Genomic DNA, 20,371 nt, shown 5'->3' on the forward strand with positions numbered 1-20,371 from the left:
GAAAAGCTGCCACCATAATTTCACATTTTCTTCTGTTTTCTTGTGAATCCCAGAGGCTTCCTAAGATAAAGGCTCTACACATGTATTCAAAGATTTTCTGTTTATGTCAAAGCTTTCTTAAGAGTCCAAGATCACTGCCCCACGGTATCAACTGCACACACTTGCCTTCATCTTTCAGTGCTGAACTTCTGCTTCTCTCCTCAACAAGAGCAGCCAAACCACATGAAGTGACATTTCTACACATACCACACGTAACAGTTCCACACACTGTACTTTTCTCTTACAACACTGCCTACCTGTGTGAGGAGGGGAATGTGGCACAGCTCTTCATATCCAGTGAAGGGTCTGCTAAGTCCAACTCAAATATTTCTAGAGAAGCACTTGTACTGAAGGTTGCATCCAGCTGCTGAGCTGATGTACCTGCGAGGAAGCACGCCTGGCAGTGAGAGAGCCATGATACATAGAGCAGTAACTGCAAATGCAGCAGAAGAAGGGGAACAAAAACATCATCCTTTCAAAAAGGATCCTCAGAGGCTCAGGTTTCTGTTTTTGTTACTGAGATGCAGTTCCACACAACTCTCCTCCCCATGGTTCTTTTTGTTTGGATGCTTCTTGATGAGTATGAGCAAGAAAAGCTTTGGGCAAGTACCTCTCCCTGATGATGCACAGAACCCAATTAAAGTTACAAAGGAGCCACGAGTGACCTAGTGCTTAGGACTGGTGTGACCTTTCCCTGGCACAAAGAGAAGGATGCTCGCTGTCACTTGCAGAATGCAAAGCATGTTTTTATCAGCAAAATGCAAGAACTCCACTCAAAACCCCGCAACATATACCGCACTCCAGCCCCCAGGACACAGTGTGTCTCCTACAGCTTTCAATGGCCCCTTCTTGGCAGCCACCACACACAGGTCTGCTAGCACGTGCTTCCCAAAAAACTCACCTGTGGCCAGGTAAATGGGGTGCTGCTGGGCAGGGCTCCATGCCTGCATGGCAGTACGGTCCACTTCCTTCAGCTTCATTTTGCTGAAAAGTAAGACCGAGACAGGTGATGCTTAAATGGTGCATGGTGAGACTGCGCTGCCACGGATTCAGGAGCCGCATTCGGACTCGGCAGAAGCAGCCAGAGGGACCATTCTTCTAAAGATATCCCTCAGACAGACAGCCAAGCCATCCTCTCCAGAGGACACCCGGGGGGAGGGGAGGAACGCCTCTCCGTTAGCAGAATAACATTGACACGTAGAGGAAACTGACGGCTGCCGCACATAACACAGGAAAACGTGGGCAAAGCTCCCAGCAGCTGTGAAAAACCCTCTTCTCACAGCACCGAGCACCCTACAGCAGCTTTCTGCCTCAACCCACGAAACAAACCCGGCCCCGGGAAGACCCTCCCCAGGCCGTGCCGCCAAACACACTCTCAGCGGCTCTTATTCCAGCCCCCCAGGGCTCCCCCGCCTCGGTGCACCCCCGCGGCCAGCGGGACCGCCGCCTTCGCCCCGTTTCCGACGGGAACCGGAGGGAAGCAGCAGTAAAGCAGAGGGTTTTGCCGTCCCTGCCCTCACCTCCGCGTCGCCGGCGCTCACCCGTCCCCGGACCGCTCCAACGTGGCAGCCCCGGCACCGCCTCCCGGCCGCCACCGCCTTCCGGGCGCGCCCCGCGGCTTCCGGGCGGCGGCGGCAGGGCCGCGCCTTCCCGGCACGGCGAGCGGCGGGCAGCGCCGGTGGATGTGTGTGTGTGTGTGTGTGTGGGATGTGTGTGTGTGGGGATGTGCAGCCGCCTCCTTCCGCGCGTGTCCTCCGTGTCCCTCGGGCGGGAGCAGCCGTCGGCCCTGGGGAAGAGGGAGACTGGTTAGGGGCGCCGGGAGCGGGGCGCGGCGCCGGCAGCGCGGGGGCCGCGGTGCCGCCTGTCCTCAGCTCAAGGGCAGTAATCATGGCGTGCTCATGATGTGAACAGCAGTGAGACTCATCACGGGACAGGGGCCAGCTCAGGGCGGGGGGAACAGCCCAAGGGAGCTCAGCCGGCTTTCACAGCCGGGGGGGGCCACAGTCCCGGACCCACCTCCTCACGGCAGCAGGGGCACGGCTCCGCTGCCGCCTCCCGCCGCCGCCGGGCTCCGCGGCCGCTCGGCGGGCAGACGCCGTGCGCCGGGCGGGCGCTGCGCGGACCGCATGGCGCGGCACAGCGGGAGAGGCGGCGCGCGCTTCCGGCCCCGCTATAAATAGGGGCTGGAGGCGCGGCTCCCATTGGCGCTGAGGATCGCCCCTCGCCACTGGCTGCTCCCGCCGCCGCCGCCGCTCCCGGTTGGCTCGGGCCGCTCCCGGTCCCGCCGCCGCCGCCGCCCGCGGTGACGCGGCCGCGCCGCCGCGCCCAATGGGCCAATGGCGAGGCGGCGGCCGGGCGCGCGGGCGGCGGCGGCGGCCAATGGGCGGGCCCGCCGCGGCGCGCGCGCGGCGGCGGGCGCGGCGGCGGCGGCGGCGGCGGCGGCCATGACGCGGAGCTGCTCCGCGCTGGGCTGCACCGTGCGCGACACCGGGCGGAGCCGCGAGCGCGGCATCTCCTTCCACCAGTGAGTGCGCCCGCCCCCGCGCCCCTCCGTCCGCCCCTCCGCCCCTTCATCCCGCCGTCCCGCTCTGCCGCAGGTTCCCGGTGGACGCCGCGCAGCGCCGCGAGTGGATCCGCGCCGTGAACCGCGTGGACCCGCGGAGCCGCCGGGCGTGGCGGCCCGGCCCCGGCGCCATCCTGTGCTCCCGACACTTCGCCGAAGGGGACTTCGAGCGCTACGGGCTGCGGCGGAAGCTGCGGCGGGGGGCCGTGCCCTCCCGCTTCCTCCCCTCGGTGCGGGCGGCTACCGGGCGCGCTCCCCGCTCCCCTCCCCGCGGTGGGTTCCGCCGTGTGCCGTGACCTGCCCTCTCCTTCCGCCGGCAGGAGCCGCCGGGCGCCGGCCGCAGGAGGAGCGGGACCCCCGGCCGAACGCTGAAGCAGCCGCTGCCCAGCCCGCCCGCCGGGGACCACAACTACAGCCTGCAGGGACAGCGGGCGGCCGAGCCGCGGCCGCCGCCGGATGCCCCGCGGCGCCAGCAGCAGCCGCCGGCCGCCGGGACGTGCGGCGCCGCGCACCGGCGCAGGACCGTGCCGAGCATCCTCAGGGAGCTGGCGGAAAAGCGGCAGCTTTCTGAGGAAATCGTGAGTTTGCTGCAGGCGCAGTTTTCAGGTACTGCCGGGACGCTCGCTGAGGCAGGGTGCGCTCCCTCGCCCCGGGTTCGTGTCTTTGCTTAACCCGTGCCAAGGAAGAGGCGAGGCACAGTGGTAGCGTTGCTGAGCCCTGCACTTCACGCCAGCCTTCAGGACCGAGTTGTTCCAGAGGCCATGCTGTTGCCTTGCGTTCTGCAGGGCGTTTATGTCACGTATGCCTCTGTTTCCAGCCATTTATTTGTTTCACTAAAGTTGGCCTTTTGTGATTTCTTAAGCAGATTTGCCTCGAGAGTTGCACAGCTGGAGGCAGATGGCAGACTACTCACCAGAAATGAGGCAATTTGCTTGTCTTCTCCATCTCTACCATATTAAGGCCTATGATTACCTACGGAAGATTCTTCCCCTCCCTCATCCTTACAGCCTGACAAAGCAAGTTTTTAGTTATTCATTCATTCAAAATGTATTTCCAGTACTCGTGTAGAAATGGATGTAACTGATCCGTCCTGAAGCTGCTTTGTTACTTCCCTGCATGGTCAGTACTTTCCTTGGCTTCCCACCACTAGGGTGAGAGGAAAGAAACTCGGACTATGCATGAAGGAAAAGTAGGGCTGCCTTCTTTGCCCTGCACGTCTCAGCCTGCCCTGCAGCTCTGGGCATGGCTGACCATGTCCTAAGTGGTAAAAAGTGCTGCCTGTTGCTTCAACTTTTCCAGAATCACGTCTCCTAATGACATCCTCCCTTTTTTATTTCCAGCTGGCTGTCTAATAACGAGGCTGCTGCAGGCTTCAGCAGTGACATTTTTCTCCGGCTTCAGGACAAGGTGGAGAGAGGGGATCAGGCCTGCCGCTACTGCGCCGTGCTGGTACAGGATGTGCCCCTGCAGAAGCAGCAGGAGTGGGACCCACAGACCAAGCAGCTGACGGGCTTTGTTGACTTGGGAGCAGGCATCCTCGACGCTGACGAAGCTCCGCTGGCGTCGGAAGCGATAATCCTCATGGCAGTCGGCATCTCGAGCCCTTGGACAGCTCCCCTTGGCTATTTCTTGGTGAACAGCACATCCGGCCGCTTCCTCGCTCAGCTCCTTCGTCAGGCCATCCATAAGCTGAACAACGTTGGGATCGTGGTCCTGGCTGTGACATCGAGTGCCTCTGCTCGTGGTGCTGAGACTGCCAGAGCTTTGGGGATCAGGATAGATCCCAAAAGGATTCAGTGCACTTTCCAGCACCCACCCGGTTCTGCTCACAGCATCGCATACTTCTTTGACGTCTGTCATGCCCTCCTGCTGATAAGGAATGCTCTGCAGTGCTTCCAGAAGGTCGAGTGGCTCGGTGACACCATGTGGTGGCAGCATGTGGTGGAGCTGGCAGCTTTGGGCGAGCAGAGGGTGTTGGAGCTGTGCAGTCCTGAGTCAGGCAGGGCTGGGAGTAAAGGGAGTTACCACCTGAAGGTCAACCTTGCTACCCTGCTGTTCAGCGAGGGTGTTGCTGAGGCACTGGAGCACCTCCAGAAGCTGGGCCTTGCCTCGTTTCAGAGCTGCAGCGGGACTGTCAAGTTTGTGCGTCTGATGAGCTCTCTGTGCGATGTATTTTATGGCAGAGGCCCCTACGGAAAGGAGCCTTTCCTTGCTGGAAATTACACCAAAATAAGCAACCTCTTCGACGAGGCCAGGAGCTGCTTTGTCAACTTAACAGACTCTGTGGGGAGATACATTATTAAGAGCAAACGCAAACTGGGATTTCTGAGCTTCTTGCTCAACGCTGAAAGCCTCAAGTGGCTCTCCTCCAACCACACATGTCCAAAAGGTACTCCTTCCCACCACCTCCATGCACATGCCTTCAGCCTGGACCCTCTGGAGCAGTTTCTCAGGGCCCTTCAACAAGCCTGTGGCAGCAGCAGCCCCACCTGCACCGTGTTCCAGGCTGCTTACCACAAACTGCTGGCCAGCTGCAGCCTGGCCCCCGGCTCACCACCCAGCAGTGGCAGTGCCAGCCCCTGGGATGCATCCCTGTCTCAGAGGAGAGCTGTGACTCTGGGCAGCATTCATGCTCAGTATCACCCAGCTCCTGGCAGGACTCTGGCCCCAGAGTACCCCTACAGTGCAGGGCTGCTTTTGCCCAGCTCTGCCCTCAGCAACGCGCTGACAGATCTGTCACTGCACGCACAGAGCCTCACCTGCACTGCTGGCTGGGTGGCCGAGCAGCTGGCCTTGGACTTGCAGTGTGAGGCTTGTTTTGCCTCTCTGTTTGAGGCAGGTGAGAGCAGGCTAAGATGCAGGTCAGTGCTCTACATAAGAAAGTTAGGTGGCGTGAGTCTGCCCTCAGCCAGTGTGCACCACATAACAAGCATTTCAGAACAAGTCCTAAACCGATATGGCAAAGTAGGAGGTGCCAACAAAAACACCAAGCTGTGGCATTTGTGTCTAGAACAGAAAGTCTTCCAGGAGCTTCTGGGAGAAAGCCCCCTCTTTCCCACCCTCACAAACCATTTATTTGAGGGGGAACTGAGCATCAACAACCACTACACAGTCTTAGTAAAGGAAATAACACGGTGTTACTTAAACATAAGAACACACCCCGCCCAACACCTGAATTTGAAATACCCTTGTGGAAGGCATAAATTGAAGAGACTGAAGGGAAAGCATTTGTTTCCATCACCACTGGGTAGCTGTCAGTCAAGCTAAACCCACACATGGTCTTAGTGATTACTCTGTGATTCCAAGGATGGCTGTTCCTTGCCGAGGCTCAGTGCTGGACAGATCTAGGCAACACACGTGAGGAAACAACGTTGGCAGAACTGGTGTTGATAAGCAGTGCTGTTTTGGGCCACTGCAAACCCCCTAACCAGAGTTTAACTGAGCAAAGCAAGGAAGTTTATCCGATCCCCTGTTCCTTCTAGCAGTCCTGCAGAGCAGCCATGCATTTACATATGGCAGGTCAGGATGAACCAGGGCTGCTCAAGGCGCCTGGGGCAGTGGTAGGAGACTGCAGTGTCCCTGGAAGTGCTGGGTGGCTTTAGTGCTGCAAGTGCTCTTGCCAGAAGAAAGCTGATAATTGATGGGGTTGCAGGGAATCACATGCACTGGCACTTTGATTTCACCAAAAAGATGTGCTTTATAAAATCTGGGAGCAAGAAAGTTCGCAGAGTTTCTACTTAAATAAGAAAATAAAGATGTGAAAAGGAAGTGGCACTCGAAGTTGTACACAAGCTCTAATCACCTTTCCAGTAGGTCTCATGAAACAGCTAAAGATGCTGATCCAGTCTAGGTCCTCTGGATCACTGCTGAGCCTGTGACCAGATTGTTGTGTCCAGTGGCATCCAGGAGCACCAATACTTTCCTCTAGGGGTAGGAATACATGGGTGTGCTGCAGAGGGCAAGCATTTCAGTTCCCATTTCATGGCCCCATCCTCCAAGGGCTGGCCTGTGTCCTGCAGCCCAGGGCACATGGCACCCACCCTCCCTTCAGTGTTTCCACTGATCACTTGAACCATAGCTTTGATGCCACCAAGTAGGACAGGTTTCTTCAGTTAGTTCATTTCCATGGCAAGGAAGCTGCCTCCAGTGCTTTGCCTGGAATAGCAAAGTTTGGCAGAACTGCTGCTAAGGGGTTTCCTTTTGCCATGCAGAACTAAGGGGTTTCCTTTTGCCGTAGAGGTGGAAGGAAACGAATTCCCACAAAATCTGCTGTTCACTCACTTTCAAGATCCATGATGGAGCTGGGATGAAAACTGGTGATCTGCCACATCCTAGGGCAGTAATAATAATAAAGGTATCATTCTGCCTACCAGTAAGTTGACAAAACTGTCCCTGATTGGTTTGGGTTTCTCCTCTTTCCCTTAGTTCTGCTGCACTCAACCCCTCAAGCTCTGCTTTGAGAGCAGCAGCACCACAGAAATTCATACAATCACTGCTGGGAGGAACCAACCAGAACTTCTGAGCTTTTTTCCAATCCAAATATCTATGCAAAAAAAGCACCTTGAAGCCATCACTGTCGCAGAGCCATTCCAGCTACAAGAGACTTTGCAGGAAACTATTCCCTCCCTTCTATATGTGATTTTTGGGACAACTGGCAAAATGCTGCTGAAATCTCAGTGACAGATTGCAATTATGGAATGTTGGAACACTTGCATTGCCTCCACCTCCAGCTCTAAAATGAGTAGTTATGAACTGTGCCATGGATTGCTGTGCATGACAGCACACCAGTAACCAAGGGATATTTATTTATCTCTGGTAGCATTTGGTCTCACACTGAAAATCCAAGTCAGTACTTGCATCAGAAGTGGACCTAGTATTAACAATTTATTTTGCTATTTCAGTGACAAACCTTCTGTGTATATTTGTCAGTGCTGAAGCAAAGGAGTGCAAAAAAAATCATATTTACAGAATAGTATAAATGTTTATTTTTTGTGACTTATCTGACTGTTTTATTTGTACAATATAGAAAAGTGTATTCTTTGAATAGGTCTTGTAAATATAAATTTAATTTTTCTACTTTTGGATGTAAACAGAACTATAAAATGAACCCTTGCCCCATTCCCAATTATTTTTTATGTAACTGGATGAACTTGACTGTTAATCTTGTCCAGCAGTTTGATGCAAATGGCTAAGGAAGTACAAAAACCAATTCATACACTCTGCACCAGGGAGAAGGGAGACAGAAATCCAAGCTTAATATTTGAGAAAGCTTGTTCAAAACAAAATAGAAGAACTAAGAGCATTTGATTGCACCTTCAAAGTCTTTACAAGCAAAATATTCTCCAGCAATGCCATCATACATAATTACAACTGTAATCTAAATTTCACAAGTGCTTTTGCACACTGTATATAAATACACATCACAAAAGGTGCAATTTAGAGTAAAACACGGAATATATACAAAATTAACACAGATTGAAGTCTAAATAAAAGGCATATTGCAATCTGTTTGAAAAATAACGTAAGTAGGTATTACTTTATTCACTTACACTAATTTACATTTATACAAATCTTACTGGACAGACTATATTAGGTCACTAGAAGGGAACGGAATATCTGCACTATCTACAGGTAAAGTTACTGCACTGATTTTTTAGTAAATCCAAGTCCTAATAATGAAAAAACGTGGCATTTACTTACACGAGAGGTGGATTCCCTTTTCAGAGATTTGCACAAACATTGCTATTTATGCTCAGGGAGATGTCCTTAGCTAACAGAGCCCTTCAGACAGTGACTGGCAGGTCAGACCTGGTCTGTGAGCCCACCACTGCTGCTCACTGCCTCCCAGGCATTTCAAGGAGGCACCAGAGAAGGGTCAAGTGCCTTCTGTGCAGTGCACAGGGCTGGGAGGTGAAGCATCTTCCTACCCCTGTTGCCTTCACACACTGAGGCTCTGCTGCTGGTGTGCCTAGCCACTACCTCTCCCCAGCCTGGACCTGCATTTCTCTGTATTTACAGTTTTATAGAAGGAATGCAAAATCCCGTTTGGAAAAAAACATAGCTAGTTCAGGCTGCAGTGAGACAGGTAATAAAAATGCCTGTGATTAAACGTGGTTAATGGATGTTCATGATAGGCAAGTAACCCACCAGGTTAATTCTGCAAATGTGTTCCACTATCAAAAATGTGATCTGATATTGCCTGTAACAAATACTGAAAAAATCCCCTGCCTTAGTTTATACCCAGCTATAGCTGATTGCCCCCCATTTAGTGTAAAAAGGATCTGTGTTTTTGTAGCAATCCTGATTCTGTGCTAGCACTTTTCTCTGATCATCTCTCACAATTATTCTAAACAACACTAAAAGAGCCTTTATGCCAAGTAAATAGCCAACATGGAGAGAAGCAGCATCCTGAATACCTACAGCAGGCTGAACATGATCCCTACCTGCATTTGCAAGTCGATTCAGATGCAGATTGTCATCTCCTGTGACTTCAGCTTCTCAGGCCTAAACACTTTCCCAGGGTTACAGCTCGATCCTAGAAACCATAAGGGACTGCACAGCCCTACTTCCAGTGAGGGATTAGGCTGCTGCAGACCTCTGAAAAACCAAGCTTCACCTAAACAACAGCATCAATCTGCTACACACTTAGGTAACACTACACTGGGCAGATAGTCTGGCATTATGGCTGCTCTTCCTCACTTCTGAGGACAGGCCACTGTCTTAGCCTTCCAAGTTCCAGCTTAAGAAACACCTGAGCACTCTGCCCCATTCCTATCATTCCCTGTAATGCCATTCTCCTCTGTACTCCTTGGGCCCTACTCCAGAAACATTCTCCACAACTTGCTCAGTTGGGGTGCAAGCAACCCCTCTGTATTATTACCTATGTATCTCACAGTGCTCTGTGCACTACAGGGACATGCTGTGTCAGGTCCTAAATACAAGTACTACCTTCCATTTAGATGCTTATTTCTACCTATTTCCTTTCAGAATTATCTTGGATACACTGGTACCTCCATATTACAGGCCTGTCAGCAAAAGCATGACCTGGCTGTTGACATCACCTGTGTTTTCCTCTATGCACAGTGATGCAAATCCATACACTGTAAATAATATATATTATAATAATTTATATATGCCCTTCAGACAATTATTCTGGGAGAAAGGGGAGAACACATCTAACTTTTAAGAAACTCAGGGTAAAAGCTGTACATTGGGAAGAAGAACTGACTTTCAGGCATTGTCTGACGTAGAAGAGGATTTAGCTAAGATTTAAAAGGCTCTACATCTTGTTATAAAAGAATTTCCTGTTTCAATCTTACATGGGTCAATTTACAACAAGCACCAAATTAACAAATATTATTAAATCCATCCTTTATGCTAAACCAAAGTGTCCCTGTGCCTTAAGTGTTCTGTTCAGTCCGCTTCATTGTGGCTCATGTGCATGAGTCAGCAGTTCATGGCACAAGGGTCACCTTTGGACTTCCCTGCAGAGCTGATAACCCTCATCAGACAGCGTCCAAACTCCTCCAGGATCATGCGCTCTGCTGCAGCTTTGGACTTGCCCGTCTTCTCCGCTTGCTCTGCCTGTGCCAGGAGGCATTCACAGGTTGCATCAGCCACTTCCTTGGTGACAAATGTAAAGGGCAGCCTGAAACAAAGAAACATCCACTTAGCATCTGCAAAAACACACAAGGCGCCTGACTCCAGGGCTGGCGACTTTTTAGTCCGAGGACTGATGAGATTTCATCTGTCCCATTGCTTCCAAGAGCCTTTAGACAGTGAATAAGCCTCAGTTAACAGCCAAAGGAACTGGTGGCTCAGAATCCCTACTGTTAGAGGAACAGTGTTCCATCCCACCTCTACAGCTTACACAGACAAGGCTCAGAGATGACAGGGACATACCTGTCACACACATCAAAAACCTGTGTTAGAAACAACTCAAAGAGGGTGCAGCATTAACTTACTTCCCACCACCACTGCTGAGTGCTGGTGCTGGCCTTGTCAGCAAGTCTGAGATCTGGGAAGATAACTTGGTCTTTGCAGCAGTCTGCTGCTGCACCCTGACCTCTGCAGCATCTGCTAAATGCATCAATGTCTTTCGCTCCGGGCTTTCTTCAAAATTTTTACAGCCAATGCATTTGCATATGGAAGAACACATGATTTTTGCCTGAAAGAAACAAACAAAACAAAAGAAACCTGTTGCAAGTTTGACTCCCCTTATGAGAAATCACAACAAAAAGGAGACCTTATTTTAATCTCTTGCCAATTAGCAACTAGAACAAACTCCCAAGTACTAATCTTCTCTCTAAATTCTTACCTCAAGTTGAGATGTCTTCCCAGAATGCATACTTCAATTGAATCATAGAACCATAGAGCATAAAATGTAAATAAGTGGTTTCCCACTCATCCCTTTCTTCATCAACCTCAGTTTCCAGTCAGCTGAGTTTTGAGAAAGGGCCATCTACACTGTCTCTACATTCAGAGACTGATCAGTTAGTAATGAAGTAACAACAACTTCTGCTTTTGAATTCCAAAGACACATTCTATCCCACAGCATCTGTGGGATGCTGCTTCAACTCCTCCTAGGGACTTGGTGCAGTAAATTTCTTTAGGAAATGGTGCTATTCAGTAAAAAACAAATCCAAGCCTAAGTTCAAAGTTGCTAAATTGTTTAAAATTAAAATTACAGAACAGTAGTGACCAATTTTTCCACGTACATGGCTTTCTATGTGCAAACTTCTGGGAGAAGATGTAACATTACAGGAATGGAAACAAACAGAAGAGAAAACATTATAGCAATACAAGGAAGAGACAAAGCAAATGAGAGAAGTCACTACACTAAAGGGAAAAAGCTACTAGTTTTCAAATGAGATAATGCTTTGTACCTCATAACATTCGCAGTAGTTTTTGAGACATCCCGAGCGTTTACAGTTACACCCTTTGCTGTGCCTCCGATCCGATTCTCCTTCCTTTCCTTTCCCTATTTTGGGCTTGAAGGCTTCAGGGTTTCTGTCGAGGCAGGCCTGTCAATGCAGACCCAAAGGGTCAGTCATTGCATGCAGGGAGAAGAATTTAGAGGTGCAATAAAAGAACTTAAGCCTTGCACATGTGGGAGGAGATCAGGGCATTATACACCCACTCTGTCCCACTCTGGAGCTTCAGAAAAAAGAAGCTAAATGACTTTGAGCCCAGGGGGCAGGGGAAGAGGCCCCTCACCTTTATTGCTTTTTGCCTATCGTTTTCATGGTCCAGGTTGTTATAACAATTTGTACAGTTGCAGTTATTGCAGAATTCACCATTTGCAAAGCAGTCACAATACCTGAAACACAAGATGCAGAAAGCATTTGTAAATGTTGACCATTGCACTGGTGTGTGAGTATTGATTCCCACACTGCAGTAGCAGAAGTTCTTACTCTGGCACCAATATAGGTAAAGGACACCTTATGCTCAACTCCACATGTACAAGCAGTACCAACCTCACTGCAGAGCCAAAATCCTCTACTGCAAGTCTAGCTGCTGTCTAAAGACACAGGTGGAGCTCAAGGGTGTCCACCTGAGCTCATCACATAGCACAGGTCCCCCAAGCAGCAAGAGAAGTTAATGAGACTTTTTCCAAGACTGACTCTTGGGTCCCCCACATATTGAGGGCAGGTCTGCTGCAGCCACCACACAGCCAGCTCCTGACCCAGTCAGTCCAAGTCAGCCCTCAGGAGCCCTCACACAGCCAAAATAAAAGGCAAGCAATTGGAGTGACAGTTAACAGGCAAACTAACCCAGGAAGGAGATTTTTTTTTTATTAGTTTTGCCCTTAAGCTGGGATGGAAGAATAGAAAAGGGATAACAATTGGTACATCTCAGAGGCTTTGAAGCACAGGTAACCAAGGCAAGGATCTGAATGAGGATAAAGCAGACTTTAAAAAGGGACAAATATATGAACAAAAAGCAGAAAAACATGGACAGCAAAAGCCAATCATGTTGCCATGTTTCTTATGTACCTCTGGTGCCTCCCATCAAAAACATCATCTCACCAATCCACAGACTTGTAGATCTGATACATGGAAATACCACATTCATTCCCAGCTCAAACATGGCTTTAGGCCACAACAAACTCCAACACGTTTCAAGGTTTGCAGGACCACCACCAGCTAATAGCTGAAAGCTGCTGATCCTCTTCACTTGCTTTTCAAATCCTGCTGGGGGTGTATGGTCATTTTTTGGAGCCTAAACCCATTGCTAAACTGGCTTTCTGCCCAGCCTAGCACCACATAAATAGACCAGGGTTGCCCTGGAGCCCACTGCAACCCTTCATCAGGTTGACCTAGATTTTGGAGATTTTTAGCATCTTGAATGATCCCAGGGCAAAACTAAATCAAAAGCTTTTACAACCTGTAACAGCTCTTCTTGATTTTTTAAAATTCAGTGGTAGAATAGTCCTGGTTTCCAAAAGAACCAGGGCCAGCATCAATTCAGAACGTGAGCAAATAACTGAGTTGACTTCTTAGTAAATAGGCTATGCACCTATTTTATTTGGGAAAAAATAAGTTCCCCTCTAGACAAAAAAAAAGGGTTTACTACTGAGAAAGCACCTGTGCCAGACTGAATTAACCATCTGCTCTGCACCAATGCCCATAACACATAACATCAGTGATTTTACAAGAACAGCTTGCTTCCTAACAGCATTCTGAAGGTGTGAATTATTCCCAGTGATACCATTCCTCTCCCAGCATTTCTAGGGCATATTCAGGCACCAAAACCTAACCCCCTACACATGTAACATGCATTAGGGCACTGTGAGGTCAGTCATGTATGCAAAATATCTGAAAAACAGCTACACATCTTCCTGCTCTGCAACAGACAAGTTTGAGATACGAAACACAGGGCACACCTCCCCATACAGAGGTGGGGTGCACTATGCAAAAGACACCCAAGCTTAAGAGTTTAAACAAACTTCTTAACTTGGGTTCAGATGTCATTGCATCACTTCCCCTTCGAGTACCACACCCCTGATTTCCTCTTCATTGTCTAGGATTCAGAACCACAGATTAATTTCAGTATCTCCTCCCATTCCTGTCCCAGAAATATCAGTAAAGTGACTTTGATCAAGGTGAAGAAACTCTCCTCAGCTCCAAATGCTTTTGTGTCAAATTCTTACAAATACATGGAATGGAATAGCACAATATCTCATGGATAAGCAAGATGCAGACCTATCAGTGAAGAATCACTTGTTTATTCAATCCTTTAATAAAATATACACAGACCAATTTTTTCTGAAGTATTTGATCTAGCATGATGCACTTCACCAAAGTATAGTAAATACCCATGAGTGATATCATTAGATATCATTTCACTCATGGTACCAACAAGGCAACCAGAGCTGCTGAGTGGACTTGGCTCCACCATGCAATAAGGTACATGATGCAAAATTAGACATTTTTAAATGTCATGGTCCATACAGCTCACAGGAGCTGCAAAATTACACAGGCTCTGCAACATCTCCACCAATATCCACCTTAAATCAGCATCTAGATATAAAATTTCTGACATACTTAAAACCATTATATCCTGATACTTGGCACACATTTGTGACGTTAAAAGATTAAAAGAAAGAAAACTGTACCAAGCTGTACTTACAATTTCAAACACAGAGACTTAGTACAATTGCAAGGCTTCCTGGGGCGGTTTGCAGACTCAGAAGAAATTATTCTGGGGGGAGAAAAGGGCATTTATTTACACACAGTTTGATCAGTTTGTTCCTATTTTAAATTTTAAACATCTCATAATAAAAAACTTCGAAAAAATCTTTATATTCCCCTTGCATTAGGTTTTTTGGGTGACTGTGTTTAAGTAACTATTATAAATAGTGCCTTTCCAGCCCAGAAAGAGATGGATTATTTGCTGCAAATTTGGATGCATGCCTGAAGTAGCAATTAGGCTTTAAAGCTAGAAGAAGCATAACTAAAAAACTAGAGTCAGGGAAACCTTCCCCAGAATCCCTTCAAGTGCAGTGGAACCAGATCCAACCAAAATTCACACAACATGATGTGTGCCTTTTCTTTTGTTCTACTCAGAATTTAAAAAATAAAAAAAACCAAAAAAAATACCACCTCTGGAATAATGGGAAAGCAAGCCAAACCACAGTATTCAGTTTTCAGATAAATTTTATCGTAGACACAGTCTTTAACTGCTCCTAAGACTTGGATTTTGTGACACTAATCACATCCGATGAGATTTGTTCCACCCCTATCCAGCAATTTCTGCACGTAATACCAGGGAGATTAAATCAAACCCGTTCATTTGAATAGCTGCATCTGGATTTGGGATTAGTTTGCATCAGTTGAGGTTGCAGCAACAAAAAAGCAACTTCATGTTCACAATTTCCAGCAAACAGTAACACAAAAGGACTGTGCAGAACAGCTAAGCCTGCTGGATTGGCAAAGGGAAAATAATATACATTAGCTGTTATTTTCATCCTTCAAGGAAAAATGCAAGACTGAAAAAACCAAAAGCCTCCCATCAGGATCCATTTTGCTGTTTGGCTGAATTTCTGCATGTGTTAAGCATCTAGCTTATATGTTGTCCAGAACCTCTTTGCAGCAATATTGAGAAATAGTTGAGGCCTGTAGCTCACAGGTGCTGTTGCAAATAAAAAACGAGCAACAGGGAGCTTTCAGGTCAACTTCCTGCTGCATGAGTTCAAAAAACAGAAAGGAAAACACAGCTTTGATCAAGAGACTGGCTCAAATATCAGAGAGATCCACATCCTTCAGTTAGAGGTAATAATCACACCACAGCAGACTTGAAAATTCCCCAAACCAAACTCCAAGACCTCATGTTTATTCAAGCAGCCTATTCTACAGGTTTTGGTATTTTCTTTTTTTTTTTAGAACTCTTACCCATTAAATGGCAGTCTTGCCTGGGACTGGACACTGGATGTCCCTGTGAAGCCAGTGTTGCTCGCTATGGATACATAGGATGACTGTTGTAGCTAACAAAACAAAAAGGTTAATGCCTGACATCAAAGAAATTATAAAGAGGATGTGTTGCTAGTCTTTAAATTAGCTTTCCAGATATTGCTACAAAAATAACTTGCTTCTAACAACACTTTTAGACTCTTATAGAACTTGGACCAGGTGGCAACTTCCTGCCTCCATACTAAGCATAAAAATACCATTTTAGATTGTATTTTTTGTTGTCTACTACAGTGTCTAGATCCATACAGATGACAGGCATAACACACAGAAATGTTTAGACCACAGACAGCTCCTAAAAACACGCTCATTTTTCCCCTAATAGAGCAGAATCACATCCTGCACAAATATAAAGCTACTTGTTATGAAAGTAAGCAAAATGGTTTGCATTCCAACCTGAACCCACCATTTATTTTTCACATTAAAAAACCAAAATCTCATAAGAACCTGCCAAACAACACTGCTCTGGGCTACCTTCTTTAGCATTACTTAGAAGCAGCTGTTTGCTCCTGCTGGGACAGGTTCTGGGGACATATTGGCACATAGCAAGATACAGACCTACTGGGGCCAGGCAAATGAGGACAGGTTGTGACTGGAACACAAACCTCAGGAGAGGTCCAACAGATGTTAGTTTTAAGTAAAATTTGCAGAACTAGACTGGAAGGACACAGTAACAATCTTCAGGGTCAAATTGCAACTGTGACAAAACCAAAAGGCAACCAGAAACCAGTCTGGTACCAGTAATGCCAGGAGCTATCAGAGTCTTTGTTTCTACAAATTTCAGCCTTCAGCAGAACATTTCATCTATTCTCCTTTTCATCCTGAACGTTGGTCAGATCCTGGCAAAGAGCAAAAAATGAATCCTTAGGCCTCAGCTGGTGACTGGTACCAGCTGCTTCTGACCCCTGGCAATGTGCACCACTTTATATTGAATAAACACCACTTTATAATGAAGACAGCCATTCTCTGTGATCAAGCAGGTCACATAAATGCTCCCTTTCTCATCATCAGACTCTGAAGGTCCTGTGAACCAAGCAGACAAACCAATGGGATTTCTTCTTCCCCTCACTATTTCTGGGCACCAGGCCAATTACTCTGTTCCTTACTGGCCACGGAGATCTCAGACACCCAGACAACCAGGTGGTGGTGACTGTCATGGAACAGGGAAGTGTAACAGCACACAGGGCAGTTATAAAATCAAGCTGTTCCAAGTCCTAAGTGATGAACCTGGACTGGAACTGCTGCTGTACACTGAGCCCTGTGACTGCCAGTGGCCAGGGTCACCTCCACTGACATCTGAGGACCAAGTGACTTGTACTCTTTCATATGATTTTCAAGTCTAGGTTATGATTGCTAAAGTGATGAAGCAAACTTTGTATCAAGATCTGACCCAATATGCAGGGTCTAGGTGATTAGAAATTCCAAGTTGAGATCTAGGTGATTTGAGTAAGTTGACATTATAAATTCTGTACTATGCTACTCAAAATTGCACTACACCAATTCTGCTTACAGAAATGCTGTGCTATTATGATAATAAAAACTCCTTTGAGAAAACAAAGCTTTAATTGTAACTATGATTGAAATTAAAGTGCTGTCATCATTCTGCCAAGGGTCCCTAAAAGAAACTTGCCTCAGTGTCAGGTGGCAGTGACAGAGCAGAAACCTTTAAGAGAAAGGCAGAATGTTCCACAGGAGCAGCATTTGCTTAACCATCTCTGGGAAAGGCCATACCTGTGTGACATACTGAGCTGGAAGGACTGCATAGCCAACATTTCCTGTGCCAGGGGCTGGTGCCAGCACAGTGCCTGGGGGGAGGTTGGTGAGGTTGGGCTGGATCTGTGGCAGTGGAGTGGCTGGCATGATAAGTCTTTGTTGGGGCTGACTGGTAGTGACTATTTGAGAAGTTGAGTTGATTGGCTTGGGCACCACCTGGAGAGAAAAGAGCTCTTTGTGAAATCAGTGTTTCAGTCATTCAGAACACACCTTGATTAGCAGAACAGTTCTTTACAGAGCTGGAAGCAGACTTTTTTTCTGTCCAGCCAAAACAGGTCAGGACTATTACAAGACCTAAACTTAACTCACCTGTTTCACAGTCTGTGCTGGTACTATGGGAACTGACATACGCACGGGGGTCGCGTTCACCACCACGGGCTTTGCTGGTGTCAAGAAACAACATCATATGAACGTGTGTTAGTCACTCCAAGCCCACAGTTCAGCCCTTCAGACTTTCACATGTGCATAGCACAGAGGTACTTAACACTGTAACTCGTGGCATGCAACACTTGGGTCTAGACAAGACCTTTGTAAACAGGTCTTTGGCACACATTTCACAGCAAGAGTGCAGACCTCCTCTGGACACTGGATCTCCCTTACATCCCTTTTCCCTTTGAAATCTTTTATTCCATCACCCCTCTGGAAAGCATGGGCAGAAACCAGCAAAAACACCTGACACTTCTAAAGCAATTTACATGGAAGGATCTTCATGTTACAGGAGTTTTGGCAATATGCTTGTGGGCTGTCCCACCTTCATGCTCTTCATATAGAGGAGATGGGAGTTTACACATCCGGTAAACTAGGGAAAAGCAACCTAAAATGATCCCAGGATTCAGGCCCAGCTACAGAGCAATTTGATACAGAGGAGCATTTTCACATAAAGACAAGAGGTACCAGCAGAATATGGAATTTATGGAAGCCTTACCACAAAACCAAGTACATCTGGCAGTCTTCACAGATCTCTGTTACGTATTCATTTTAATCGTTACAGAACAAACATGAAAGAAAAACCCAACAGAGGTTTACCAGACAACATTACCACCAGCACTTACCCTGTTGCAGAGGCTGAGTATTCGTACTGGGATTTTGACTGGCAGATTGGGTTGAACTACTGGCTGTTGTGGCAGTAACGAGTCTGACATAATGGAACTTGCTTCCAGGTACCTGAATCTGCTGAACATTGGGTGCAGTTGCCAAGGGAATAATTGTCTTAAATTGAGATGTACCCACTCCTCCTACAGTAATGGTCTGCACTGCTGATTTCACAGCCTGTTAAGCCAACACAGACAGCACAAAGTTACTTGTACAAAGGCAGAAAGAACATCAACAGGTTTATTTCTCAATTTGTTAGTGAGCAACTCTAGCATACCATTCGTACCCTTGAGAGGGAAGACAGTTATCCTCTTTTTGCTTTCAAAAGCAGAACAGATGCAAAGAGATTAAATGCCTCTCAACAGCTCAGAGTAAACTGAGTTCCATTTTCAATGCTCTACACCAAACACCAGAGTAAACTAGTATTTACATGAATAGGGTGACTCAGTCCACAAGATACATCTGCCAAAACTATTTCAAGTGACTACATAGAACATGGCTTGGTTTGTCTTCCACAATCAACCAACCAAACACAGAAATATTCCTACTATTAAAAGCACATGGTAAGAACTTGCAGAACAGTTTGTCTGGACTGCATCATAATTTATCTGTGTGTGTACAGATATGTCCTGTTAAGATAGTTTGTAAGTAATCCACAGAAATCATTGTGCAACCCTTGAGAGGAAAAGGAAACAGAATCCATAACTGATGGACATCAGAAAGAGTACAAGCTGAGAAATGAAAGAAGCAAGAACAATGAGGAGTAGCAAAACAAATTCATTAAGAAAAAAAGGCAAAATGCTGAAAGAAAGAGAGCTCAGCAGACCTGTGCTACCTTACAGCTGGAGTATCAGTATACCTGGAATTTGCAAAAGTTCATCTTTCCAACTTTTCTCAAACTACAAACTGATAACAAGAAAGTTTTATTTCATTTATACACATTCATAAGTCTACTGGTTTGATAACAGCCTCTTTTCCCAGACTCGCTCAACCTCAAACCTTGATTTCTTCCTTTTTCTCCTTCCATTTAACTTTTTTTAAAGGTCAGCTTTTTATTATCATAATCTTTTATTATTGGTATAAAGCATATTGTCCTTGACATCAAGTTTAAGTATTACAGTTGATTGACAGTATGTGAATTCTTATGAGAACATTTTCCCAGATGCCCAGCTTTCAAGCAACTACATGAATGAAATCTCATTTTGCACACATTTTACTAGAAAAACAACCCTGCTCTTCTAAAAGATGATTTCTTGGATTTTTTTTATTTTTCTTAAGACATTTTATACCTTAACAAGCCAGAGCATCAAAATAAGCACTATGTGCAAGCACAGTCACAGACATCAAGGGGAGACCAGTTCTCTCTAACACACAAATGAGCAGCTGCTATCCAAGGACAACTGGGAAAATTGTAAAATTCAAGAGACAGTTCTTCTAAAGGCATGTTCTTGAGCCCAGTGAAGACAGGTGAAGCCCTTGTGTTGTGTCAGATAGCTTTGCAACAGGAACTCCCACAGACATCTCCATTTTCTCACTTAGAGTGCTTGCATTAGAGAGACTTAACCTTTTAACAACTATTTCAGAAGACAGTTTTCCCTGGGGAAAAAAACAGTTCAAATTTCTATGGTGTCCATACTCCAATATTAGCATTCCAATTATTTCCTGTATCAGTAAGATAAGTCTGGGAAAATCTGTCTGAGTCTCTGGTCTCATGCTGTACATGCGTGTCCACTCCCAGCTATATCCATACTCTGGATATATTTATATCCATACACATCCCTTCATGTTTACCAGAACAAGAGAACAGATATTGTGATAGAAAAAGATTCACCTAAGATCACAAAAGAGGAAAACAGCAAAAACTGTCATTTGTGAGAATGGTCAGTTTTGTCTTGTGATTAATAAATGCAAAGCTTTTTATAAAAGCTATTATGGA

At 46.9% G+C, this 20,371-nt stretch overlaps 3 protein-coding genes across 21 annotated transcripts in view; 1 reads left to right on the forward strand and 2 right to left on the reverse strand.

The window, feature by feature from the left end:
* Positions 1-1,717, reverse strand: part of SEC31A (SEC31 homolog A, COPII coat complex component) — a 39,279-nt gene extending 37,562 nt beyond the window's left edge. For 7 of the 15 annotated variants that reach the window (XM_053975070.1, XM_053975071.1, XM_053975069.1 and 4 more), the window contains exons 1-3: positions 1,560-1,717; positions 941-1,023; positions 297-420 (exon numbers count right to left, since the gene is read on the reverse strand). In XM_053975070.1, coding sequence (XP_053831045.1) covers positions 297-420; positions 941-1,019 — 203 coding nt within the window. In that variant the 5' untranslated portion in view covers positions 1,020-1,023; positions 1,560-1,717. The remainder of the gene's footprint in view (positions 1-296; positions 421-940; positions 1,024-1,559) is intronic. The other 8 variants (XM_053975077.1, XM_053975076.1, XM_053975075.1 and 5 more) reach the window with 3 other exon arrangements.
* A 766-nt stretch (positions 1,718-2,483) lies between these two features.
* Positions 2,484-7,597, forward strand: THAP9 (THAP domain containing 9). The gene is made up of 5 exons (XM_053975007.1): positions 2,484-2,563; positions 2,637-2,832; positions 2,923-3,208; positions 3,468-3,618; positions 3,943-7,597. Exons 1-5 carry the CDS (start codon positions 2,484-2,486, stop codon positions 5,867-5,869), a joined length of 2,640 nt encoding a protein of 879 aa, XP_053830982.1. The 3' UTR covers positions 5,870-7,597.
* The window catches only part of LIN54 (lin-54 DREAM MuvB core complex component), a 39,770-nt gene continuing 26,957 nt past the window's right edge, over positions 7,559-20,371 (reverse strand). For all 5 annotated transcript variants that reach the window (XM_053975013.1, XM_053975012.1, XM_053975009.1 and 2 more), the window contains 9 exons: positions 18,396-18,612; positions 17,653-17,726; positions 17,302-17,499; positions 15,496-15,587; positions 14,234-14,305; positions 11,819-11,921; positions 11,488-11,625; positions 10,567-10,769; positions 7,559-10,250 (listed from right to left, as the gene is read on the reverse strand). In XM_053975013.1, coding sequence (XP_053830988.1) covers positions 10,049-10,250; positions 10,567-10,769; positions 11,488-11,625; positions 11,819-11,921; positions 14,234-14,305; positions 15,496-15,587; positions 17,302-17,499; positions 17,653-17,726; positions 18,396-18,612 — 1,299 coding nt within the window. In that variant the 3' untranslated portion in view covers positions 7,559-10,048. The remainder of the gene's footprint in view (positions 10,251-10,566; positions 10,770-11,487; positions 11,626-11,818; positions 11,922-14,233; positions 14,306-15,495; positions 15,588-17,301; positions 17,500-17,652; positions 17,727-18,395; positions 18,613-20,371) is intronic.

Source organism: Vidua macroura, chromosome 4 (genome assembly GCF_024509145.1).
Source record: "Vidua macroura isolate BioBank_ID:100142 chromosome 4, ASM2450914v1, whole genome shotgun sequence".
NCBI classification, from domain to species: domain Eukaryota; kingdom Metazoa; phylum Chordata; class Aves; order Passeriformes; family Viduidae; genus Vidua; species Vidua macroura.